General features: G+C 31.9%; 1 protein-coding gene across 2 annotated transcripts in view; it reads left to right on the top strand.

Moving 5' to 3' along the window:
- Positions 1-12,221, top strand: part of LOC117105907 (myotubularin-related protein 2-like) — a 55,049-nt gene that overhangs the window by 12,158 nt on the left and 30,670 nt on the right. The window contains exons 1-2 of one of the 2 annotated variants that reach the window (XM_033247211.1): positions 5,914-6,187; positions 8,157-8,244. In XM_033247211.1, coding sequence (XP_033103102.1) covers positions 6,017-6,187; positions 8,157-8,244 — 259 coding nt within the window. In that variant the 5' untranslated portion in view covers positions 5,914-6,016. Of the gene's footprint in view, positions 1-5,913; positions 6,188-8,156; positions 8,245-12,221 lie in introns of those variants that run through there. The other variant, XM_033247210.1, reaches the window with a different exon arrangement.

Here is a 12,221-nt window from a genome sequence, read left to right as displayed (position 1 = left end):
GTCTTCAGTTGAACTAAAACTAGGACTTGATTTAGTCGTAGTTAAAACTTCGACTACATTGTTTGTGAATACAAATTGAAGTTAAAGATGCAACTAGCACTAAATGAAGTTCTAGTTCGAAGTTCGACTAAAGTTTGTTTTAGGAATACGGGCATTAATGTTATGCAGCATATGCAGCCTTGTATAACATCTTCGTTTTTCTGTGTTTTTAAATGGAAGTTTTTGTTTTACGATTAGATAGGCTATCTTTACCCTTGACATCTACAGATACAAATGCCCTGTTGTAAAGGAAATACTGTAGGTAACATGGGGCTTGCTATACCAAAAACAGCATTAGTGATCAAACAGGAAAATTGACTTTCTATATTCATATTATAGGCTTTTAAAGCCTAGGCTCTTTACTGTTTTGATCAAATTGACATGCAGTTGTTGAAGTTATACAGTAAAGGTACAGTACGACAATACGCTGTTTTTTAAATGGCAATCTTTGTATTACAAAAATATAGCATAAAATATCGTTGTCCAAACCATCTTTTTCTAAACCAAATTCGTGATTTTCGCTGATTTACAGAATTACCATAAAATATTAATTGATAATACAGTAGTAGCCAAAAGTCATAGAATAGGAACTCTATGTGTTTTTATTAATGAGGACAACATTTTTTTCTTCAATTAAACACTATTAAATTGTCAAAATATAAAGCAAGCAAATTAAATATCGATTTATCTGATTGTTTTCACTCATTGTATAAGTTGTCTTTAAATCTAATTTTTTTCCAAAATAATTTGATAATCCTGATGAAATTTTAAACTATATTTTGCAATCTACATGAGTCTGTGGCAATTTATACTTTCACTAATACAGTACTGCATAAGTATTGATTGATCATTATCACATTACTACGTTCTGTTATTAGAGATTAATTTTCCTACAAGGAAGGTATTACGTTAACAGATAGAAAACCACAAGTTCAGCCCAACATTTCCTAGAAAGTGGCCCTAGAAAGCTCTGACACTGTTGTATGCCCATATATAGTCATGATATGCCTATATATGGTCATGATGTGATGTCATCATCGCCAAATTTAGGCATGTCACATTTGATAGTCTGAACAGGACTTAAGTATTTAGTTATTGTTTCCTTTCGAACAAACTATAGTACCAAGTATAAAAACTACTGTATACTAGAGAGGGCGCACTCTCTAATATGGGGGAAAATGGCATAATTGTCAGCCTGGCCTTTGTACAGGCGTTGATCAAACGTTGTCCTCTCCATTCTTTGGGGAGGAAAATAAAAAATATTCTGGAAGTCGTTAATTTGAGATCTTTTATAGCATGGGTATTATAGGCCTACATACACCCACAATACTTCCTACCAACATTAACGTGTAGGTGTGTTAAGCTGCTTGGTTTTACGCAGACTAAATCTTGCCACATTTGGGTAGCTTAGCCCTACTGAAAACAGGAAGTTATTGGGCAAGAGTACTGCTAGTTGTAGGGATGTATTTTGATGTTACAGTATGATGAATTCAAAGGTATATGAGGTGTCATCACCAAGTAACACTCAGGGTAAAAACAAACATGTAAAAATGAGGTATTTTTAATATCCTTAATTAGCTCTTATTTTTGATTTGTAAATAATTTTGTATGTTTAATCGTAGAACCAGAATATGATCATATGAAATTTACTACAGTATGAAAATATTGAAGGAAGTACAATATAAGAAAGTATAATACATACTCCAAGTATTGAAATACACGCCATCGTGTTGGGATTCAATATTTCGACATTAATTATGTCATCATCAGGAAAGTACAGTATATTGCGTCTAAAGAAAGATAAACATTGGATAACTATATCAATTCCGTAAAACATTCTTAAAATATATTCCTAAAAAACACTTTTTTAAGTGTATGTTCGAAGTCTTAACTTAACCTGAAACAAAATTTCAGTCAAAACAGGACCATATTACTAGACCAGTAATTAATTTTCCGTACAAAACAAATTTTTTTTTTTCATATCACATCACAAAATGTTTAGCCTCACTGGAAACTTTACACCAAGATTTTGAATACGGTATTGTGGCATTACATTCACAAGCTTACAAGCAAAATGAAAGCTACAGTTGTAGGCCTACCCTTAAAAAAACCTTGAATAGAAACCATGGGCCACTTTTTTTATGGGACCCATGGATGGACTTCTTTTCGAGATAGCCTTCTTTTGAAGATATGCTTCGTTTCAAGATGGGCTTTTTTTATGTTACAGTGGCCTTATTGTTTTATAATACAAATTCACAAAATTTTCAGCATTCTTTTTGAAAAGAAGTCCCCTTTTACTTTGCTACAGTAAAGTGTTCTAGAAAAGAAGCCCATTTTAAAAAGAAACCCATCCGAAGTTCGCAAAAAAAAAGAAAAAAAGAAGCCTAGGGCTTCAATTTGAGGTTTTATGGTATACAACCTTTTTAAATTGATCAAATTCAATCTTTAAATTATAATTTTTACGGTTAATTTTATCCAAGATAGTTTCTGTATGACTACTGTATGGCATGTTTCTGTCAACCCTATTTACATATATTACCTCTCCTGTCTTCCATTTTTTGGGGAAAATTAACTGAAATTTGAAATTGATATTAAATTATATAGGTCACAGTTGGTGAAGATAATTTTGATCATTTCTTTGTTTTAAATAATCCCTTTAAGCATGTGATTCAAATAGTTGAAATAAATGGAATTTTTAAAGATTTGTGTTTTTTTTCATCACGTTTTCATGTTTTGATGTAGAAAACTTGGCGTGTAAATCTTGTCATGATTTTGAAATTCTGTGCTATTTTTGGCTATGTTCTTATAATCATGTGATTTCATGCCATGTAAGAACTAAAGAACTGTATTTATGCACCCTTAAATGCATTTGGCTAAGGCTATGGAAATCCCATACTATTCTCTTTGCATGTTTTGTAAGAAATTGATGAGTCTATTATACATTTATTTTGGGACTGCAGTATTTGCAAGATCTACTGGAACAGTTTCCAAACTTGGGTTAATCATACCTTGAAATTTAATTTAGTGTTAAGTAAATAACTAGTCCTTTTAGGAATCTGTGAACAGAGAGAATATGTTTTTAATAATATTATAATGGTTCTAAAATTCCATATCTATAAATGCAGATTCAAAAATTGTATGCCTAACTTCAAGAATGCATTAATTGAGATAAAATATTTCTACAAAATGGAAAGGTATATGTTTGATACCAACTGTAAGAAAAATGAATTTAAAGTACTGTATATTATTTATATTCTGGTGCACTCTTTTAGAAGAAAAATAACTTTTACAATTTAATAAATATGTAGATTACATTTCTGTTTGAACTGTTTCACTGTAACACAATGAGATGATAAACAACTTGTTTTTGTTTTGTTATTCCGTGGCATTACATGGATGTGGATGAATAAAAAGAAAAGAAGAAAAAAAAAACTTTGAAGAAATTACATTAGTTTCTTTCCAAAATTCTATTACTTTAGTGTTAAGTTGAATTTTCTTTGCTTTTGAATTTCGTTTTGTGTGCTGCTTTCTTCTTTCTATTTTGATGGTTTGTTTTGTAACTCATACCACTGAAAACCAGTACACAAGTACTAAAAGATACTGCAGTTACTGCAGGTGGTCTGTATTGCTTTGTTTATAGAATAGAACATTTATATAGCGCCAGTATCCGTCATATATGGTGCTCATGGCGCTTTTGCAAGTGTTTCATTGGTTATATGCAGCACTAAAAAGGAAAGTTTTGAGCTCTCTCTTGAAACTTCCAAGATCCTGTGTCTATCCTGATGTGGATGGGGAGGCTATTCCATACTTGTGCCGAGGCAAAAAAAAAAATTAGCGTTCTCTCCTCCTGGTATTTGATGATATTTCAGAGAGCAGTCCAAGACTGGATGGTCTAAGTCCTGCTTGTGATGATTCATATGTATTCACATATTCTGCAAGATATGAAGGGCCATGTTCATTGAGAACAAATGTGGCAAAGACAAGCCAAACCAGTCACTCGTCGCAAAAATCGATTTTGAGTTATTAATACAGTGTTAGAGAGTAAAATAATAGCTATAAAATGGTAAAAAAATCTTTCAAATCAGACATTTCCTTATGAAGTTACAAGCATTTAAACATACAGCTGTTTAAAGAACAATATATGAGAAATGAGCCTTCAAAGTTTATGATTTCAGGCATACTCATGCAGAAACTATCATCAAATCCCTAAAAAGTGTTGTTTTAACATTGAAAATGGGAAAATAACAGCATAGAATGACACATAGATATGTAAAGATTAGTTTAGTGCGATAAAATGGATTTTAAAAAATTTGACATTCCAGCATGTTTTGGCCATTTTCTCTGAACCACGATTTGCGACGAGTGACGGGTTTGGCTTGTCTTTGCCACAAATAATAATGCATACAGTAAATTATGTCACTGTTTATATCCTATTGCATGAGTCCTAACATGACTAATAATCAAATTAAAGATATTAATTGTTTTGATTTGATATGTTTCATTAAAGAAGTTAATTAATTATATAACCTTTTTAAATTGAGCAAAAAATCTTTTAAATAATTCATTTAACATTAAAATTCCAGATATTTTCTTTGACTACTGTATATTGAATGTTTCTATCAACCCCATGTACTTGCCAGTCCTCCTTTTTTTTCAAATTAACTAAAATTTTAAATTTAAATTAAATTAACTATTAGGTCAAAGTTAGTAAAGATAATTTGAATCATTTCTTCTTCTTTTTTTAATACATTAATCCTTAATCATGTGATTTATATAGTTCAAATAAGTCTGTCTATGATTTTCTATGAAATAAAATGAAATTTTTGAAGATTTGTGTTTCCCTTTCATCACATGTTTTCATGCGTTGATGTAAAACACTTGGCGTGTAAATCTTGTGATGATTTTAAAATTCTGTGCTATTTTTGTCTATGTTCTTATAATCATGTGTTTTCATGCATATAAGAACTAAGATCTGTATTTAAGCACCCTTTTATGCAGTTGGGCTGAGGTTATGGAAATCCCATACTATTTTTGATTATTTGCCTATAAAGCAGGTGCTGTAATTTCACATCCTTTAATACTGTACATTGTAGGTATGGTGCAAAATAATAAAGAATGGAAACTCCTTTTAACATTTGGTTGTCATCCCTTTTAATAATCAGGTGCTTCATTTTCACTTTATTTAATATGTGGAGTTTTGCAATCCTTCCATTTGGAATTTTAAATTCAAAACTTGGAAATCCCCAAAACTATTTAAATACTCTTTTACATTTTTGTTTACGTGGATCCCATGCTTCATTTGAAATATTTATATAGAGAACTTTAAAAGTGAAACTGTTTGTAGCCTTTCTGGGATTGATTACTCGTTAAAGTAATTGTTGATATTCTTGGATTTTCATTTTAAATTTTGTTCATTCTAACTTGGAAGAGCGTAGAGGCAACTTTGTGGTGCATTATGTGGTATATAAGACTTTCATTATTGTTATTATTTATTATTATTATTATTATTATTATTATTATTATTATTATTATTATTATTATTATTATTATTATTATTAATTATTATTAATATGCACAATCCAGGGCCTTGGCCATTTTAAGATTTACCAAGGCTAGAAATTAGATTGATATCGTGAACTATTATTTTTTGAAATCATGCACTTGGAAAAATCCCCACTCATTTTGAAATATGGTTGAACCCGATGATGTCACTTCATATGACCAATAGAAAGCCACAGGTACGACCCAACCAAGGTCAGACCATCCGAATAAGGAAATGCCTTTTGCCATGTGATAGCATGTCTAACGGTTTCATTATTTAATAGTATTTATAAGTGTCTGTCTGTAAAACTGGCAGTCTACAACAGGCAGCAAGCCGACATTGTATTATAGATTTACTCTGTAGAGAACATTTCATAGGAATAACAGGGACTTTCAAATTATTCATTTGGTTTTAAATTGAGCCTGGTTGTTCAATATGGACTTCAAGAAGGAGATTATTGAGAGGCAGCAGTCTGGTAAATTTTTTAAATCTAGTCGCTGGTCGGTTAGACGGAGTGTTCGAAAGTTTATCTTGAAAAGGCAGACTAGTGTACCACCTACGCTTAGTGCTCACGGGATACAGCAGTCTAAAGCATATGATAGTGTAGTAAGCTGTTGTTTATTTTATCGTAGTTCATAGTTACTTAAAATGTCATAAATCTGAGTATTAAATAATGATTGTTGTGCATTTTAAAATTAATTTACTGGCCATCTTGTGACTGCAGCACCATTGTAGAATTGTAAACATAGGGCCTACAGTTGATTGTTGAATGTTGCAGAAAATGATTCGACAAAATTATCTAGGCCCAATAAAAAAAAAATTAGTTTATCACCATTGCATGCATGTCTTCTATGGTATTGAAAAAAAATATATGTATTTTTGAAAGAAATTTTTTTTTTTTTTTTTTTTTTTTTTCATTTTTTTTTTTTAGTAGATAGTTAGTAGATATTATTTTACTTTGAAAATCAATGCACCAGCAAACAACAACCTAAGGGTAATATTTGGCTAGCAAAATATAAAATAAAAACCTCCCTTTTTCAACCTAAATAGGGCGATAAAATAATATTTTTATTTATTTATTTATTTAGTGATTAAAAGAAAGTATTAGTTGTGGGAATGTAAATTTGCTATCATTATCATAACCACTTTATATAAACATTGAAAATCTTAGTATTGTCCGATAAATTTTTAGCAGCCATGATTGCTATAATAATAATAAAATATGAAAATCTAGTAGAAAAGTAAACAAAAGTATGCAAAACAAAAGTAAACCAAAATGATATAAAATATTGAAAACTAAAGTATAACAAGACTTTCAACAAAACTTTAAAAATTTTATGTATACACATTTTTTAGGAAGGAAGTTGTCATGTTTGAAATTTGAAAACAACAATAACTTGAATAGCTACTATGTGTTTTTTTAACTGAAAATGGGAATCAATTGAGATTTGACAGGAACCTCCCGGTAATTGGCATGATCTTCTGCACTCATGCGAGCAGCGACCTAGAACTGACCTATCTCCCACAAAATCAGGATCCTTGCATGTGTTTTTACTTCTGTTTAATTAATTTTTCCTGAAGTTGGCCAAACATGGGCAGCAACCTACATACTGAAGTGTCCTGTAGAGGAGCTCATTAAACCGGATCTCCTGGAAGTGGCTTCTAAGAGACCCCTGAGAATCACACTATAATTAGTCTTTCCATGTCGGTTGATAGACAGTGTTCTACTATACTTTAACGTAAAAGTCTGATCAAACAATGTTGAGTTTGACAGACACAACTTAAATAAACCATGTTTTTAAATCACATGCCTGTTGATATTTCACTTGATTATGACCAAAATGACCAAACCTGATTTAGGTGAGACTTTTTTTTTATGCCTTATAGCAAACTTGCCGCCCGCCAATAATGATGATTTCAAAGGTAAATAAAATTTTATTTTTGGCCAAATTAGCACACCCCCCACCACAAAAAAAAATGGAAATTTCAGCAAAAAATGAAAGTTTTCTTTATTTTTATTACACCAGCCGCTGCCTTGAAATTTAACCATCCCATTACTACATTGTTTACATTCACCAATAAAAATTTTATTTTTATTTTCTCCTCTGTCTGGATGTTTTTGGCAAAACAAGGTACTGTATAAAAAAGTCTTGCCTTAATATGATGGTAGTGATTGTTCCTTAGTCATAAGATCAAACAGTTATATCGTCGCTCACATCACGAACTAACACAACACGAACTAACACAATAAAATTAAATTAGATTGTGATAGTTAAAAAAGCGCGTCAAAATATACGCTGTTGTTACAGACTTTTTGTGTGGTAAAGAATGCAAAAGTGCCTGACAACCAATACGCGCTTGTTTAGACGCACTTCTGTGATCGATTTCACGAACTAACACAATCTACTTTGATTGTGTTAGAATGTTTGTGATTAAACGAAAATGTTAACGTTGCTTGTGAAGAAGGTGATAGGTTAAAAACAATTTTAGTTTTAGTTATGTTTATAAAAGGTAAAAGCCAGATACATATTATAAAATAATAAAGATGATTATTGTCCCTCTTTCTTCTGGCAAGGTTGTTCAAGTTATGCGAGAGGCGAATGCTAAATTTGCTCAGCCTGGAGACTGCCCTCTCCTTGTTGGAGAGCGTATTGAAGGAATAGGTAAGTAAAACATTTTTAATAGTCGAGGGGGAAGCAACTCAGCAAGTTTTTTTTTTTTTTAGGGGAGGCATGTTGGGAGATCGTTTCCGCGCTCTCCCCAAGATACGCCACTGCTTCTGCACAGCATCGATTGTGCAATTTTTGTACAATTCCTAAATTAGTTATTTATATAAAATAATAAGAATAATAAATTATATGCAATTGCATTTCTTTTGTATATTTTGTACTTTTCCCTATGACCTTGCAAACAACATATTTGATTTTGGATGTGGAAGAAAATCAAATATTAAAAAATGTTTTTAAAATGTTACATCACAACCAATCGGGAAAGACGAATCAGGATGTTTCCATTTACATCAGGCATGAATACTACTAACTAGCATGGGAACATGTGCAATCTACATGTACATGTTATTCTAAAAATAGTCGCAAGTGCATGACGTCTACTTTGGTGAACACAGAGTAGTGACACAGTATGGTAGCTGTGAGTCGACGATAACGACTCGTTATGACCTGTGTTCTACTTGTAACTAATAGCAACCTTTGGATTTAAACCGTTGGTTTGCAGATTAATTGATCCCATGTAAAGGAAATAAGTTCCCTTTTGACTTAACTGGAATTTATTATAGACTTAGAAAGATCTTCAAGCAATTGCAATACATTATCTTATACCTTCCTTCCCTAATTAGAAAAGTAACTTTATCCCAGTGGAGGGATAAAACTGTTTATTTTAAGCATGCTATGTTTATGTTTATACACTATAGTATATTATTACAGGTTTTTTTTTAAATTTAGAGATAAAAAAGACAATTCCATATAAATCTTTGGATTTATAATCTCAAAAGTATAGGCCTAACCATTCATTCTGACTTAAGAGAACATTACATTTTCTTTTTTTTTGCACTTATGCAGTGACCAAAGTAATTCAGTTGAATAAGTAGTGCACATGTTTGTGTATTATATAATAATTATATCTACTTAAACAAAAATGTCTGTTCCCCCGACCATTAAATTTGTCTCGATATAATTCTTCCAGCACCAAATGTGTACACTACAGTATATAACCAAACAGTTTATTCAAATTTATTTTTTTTTATTCCTCAAAAATGCCTCCAGAAAGTTCATGATGCCTCCATCTGCTGGTTGCATGGTCATGCACTTTCCCCAGCCCTGGTCCTATACTAATTGCCAAATCTTTATTATTATTTTTTTTTGTTTTTTTTTTTTTTTTTTTTTTTTTTTGCTTAATACATTCTCCTGTTTTTCTTAACCTTTTGCTTTTCCTCTCAACTACTGTACCAAAATTGAATTTACATACATGGTCATTAAATACATGAATTTCATTAAATTGCTATTTGTATCGTACTATAGGTATTTTTCATAATGCACAAGAAGATAAAATACTTTATATATTTCCGGTTGTATATTTCGACGTATTAAATGAAGTAATTCTGAACATTTCAAATTGCACAACTCTTTGTAATTAACTGACGGAGATATTGTTATTTTTGAATTGTGTTTTGACGTCAAAAGGTGTATTATGATGTAGTATGCCCTTAAAAATGGTCGGAAGTCGGGGGCCCTGCCAGGTGAAGCCAATTCAGTCAGTTACTGTATACATTGCAGAAACTGCAACACCGCTGAACTGCTGAGGACATACAGTGCAACGTCACTGAACATCGTCATGACTATTGAAATATATTACAATGGTTTTAGTCATTTGACAAAGAGTTGCGTTAAAACTCAAGACAGTGTGAAAAAGTTCTCCATTATTACACTGGTTTCACAGAAAAGAAATAATGACAGCCTACAATAACTACATAGTTTAACTAGCTGAAATTCTTTGAATATTTTTTCTCATTATACTTCGTTGCTCATGGTGATAAAAATATGTGGAATCTGACAGGCTGACGTTGATTATGAAAACAAATATTACAAAGTATGAGAGCTGCTTAGATTAGACGTGGAGATCTCTAGGACCCCGGTTCAATTCCCATCGCTGCTGTCCTTGTGTTTTATCTAGAGGGCTAAAATGCAAGTTATGATAGCGCACCGTCTTTTTTGATGAGAATTTTAAGCCGTTGGTCCCGTGTGCATTTATGGCCCATGTGCACGTTGAATGCAGTAGACTATTCGGGAAATAGTAGGGGATGGTGTATTGCCCAATCACCACCAGATGAGCCCCACTTGAAAATAGTCTTAAAGACTTCCGGGGGTTATCTTTGGTGTTACAGTAAATCCATCTATCAAAATATAGTACTGTCACAAGTTTAACAGCATCTGATATCAAAGATTATATATACAGTAATTAATTAGATTTTTTGATATAAATCAGTCTTTACTTGAACCTAACGAGTTAAGCATTAGATTATAGGTTGAATTACAAGGCATGCCTTGACATTAATCATCAAGTTCAAACTCCCTTTGTTATATATTTCGCTGATACATTATGATCAATTCTTACATTTTAACTTCAGGAAAAGAATTTAATTGGGAAGCGTCACAGAGTTACACGAATATTTGATGGGCGAGATGCCAAAGCATTCAAGTATTTTCGCCCCAAAAATGGGCAAACACTCGCAAACATCGAATAGTTTTATTTGTCTTCAGGTACCTCACATTTTATTTTATTCTTGAATTAGTCACTTGGGGCATACCTCATAAAAAAGGACAAAAATATTGTTTCAATACTCTTGAACAATGGAAGGTTGGCACCATTTTTTTTTTCAAAGTTCATGCTTCCTTGATCGGAGTCTTTGATGTAATTCAATAGTGTTAAACTATTAAGTATTTAACCAAGCATTTAAGATTCACAAGCTACGATTATGGAAGGGTAATTCCGATCCAATCCAATCCAAGCAGGCCCTATTTTGCCTGTCCTCCCTTAAATGCAGTACAAAAAGTAGGGTATAAAATTAATAAATTATTATATTTATATTTTTTTTTCTATTTCCACCACATTTTTTTTTTGTGCTACATTTCGCCAGTTTTTTGCAAGTCAGATAATCCAAGAATAGACTAAAATGTTATCATTTAATTTCATGCGCAGTGTGTTGATTTTTTTAATTTGTTCATAAGCCACATTCACGAAATCAGGTTTTCATCTTACATAAGAATTTATAATCATAGAGCTGCCTTAATATTCAACTTAAAATTGTATTAATAATTAAGACAATTGTAATTGATTATGAAAAAAAATTGCTTCAAACCGCACTACACATATAGTACTTGGTATTTAGCTGAGTAATGGCCACAAATGTCCACTGACTTTACCGGCGCATAGTCCAGTGAAATAGATAGTGAGCAAATCAGTGACAGGCCCATTGCTTTGAAGCGCCTGCGATATCTGTATGAATAAATATTGCTAGTCAGTGGCTTATCTAAGAATTGGGAAAAAGGGAGGTTACGCTAATGGGGGAACGTAAGTGAGTGGATTCTAGCTTGCAAAAGAAGTTGATTCTTGACTGCTTTAACATAATTTGTTTGCTTTCAGCATTTTCTATTAGGGAAGCATTTAGGGACCCCCTCCTTGCACACATTTAGCTAATCTGTTCACGTGCTATCATTGGGAAGTCTGGTTTCCCCTCAGCTTGCAGTTATTAATAGTGGTGGGTGGCAAATTACAGCATGTGTTGCTACAACTTCAAGCCTGGGAAATAGTGTCTTATCTCCATCCTGAAGAAATGTTTGAAAATTGAAGTAGTCGGCTATCTAACATGACATTACTTTTTTAACAATAACAGAATCTTGATATTGAAATTAAATAACACTTTAGTTTAAACTTAAATAACTTATCTGTAAAACCCTTTTGTAAATGATGATCTTTTGATATTTATAATTTATATATGAGCATCATATTTAATTGTGAAATTAAATGATTTTAAGAAATTGCATTGGCAAATGCAGCTAGATTAGCCTACTCACTTTAAAATTCAACTTCAAGATATTTATTTTTACTGGTACTGGTATTTGTAGAC

The sequence above is a fragment of the Anneissia japonica genome, unplaced genomic scaffold, assembly GCF_011630105.1.
Source record: "Anneissia japonica isolate Jap-2015-1 unplaced genomic scaffold, ASM1163010v1 scaffold288084_len154654_cov141, whole genome shotgun sequence".
NCBI classification, from domain to species: domain Eukaryota; kingdom Metazoa; phylum Echinodermata; class Crinoidea; order Comatulida; family Comatulidae; genus Anneissia; species Anneissia japonica.
This window is presented reverse-complemented; position numbering and strand designations above follow the sequence as displayed.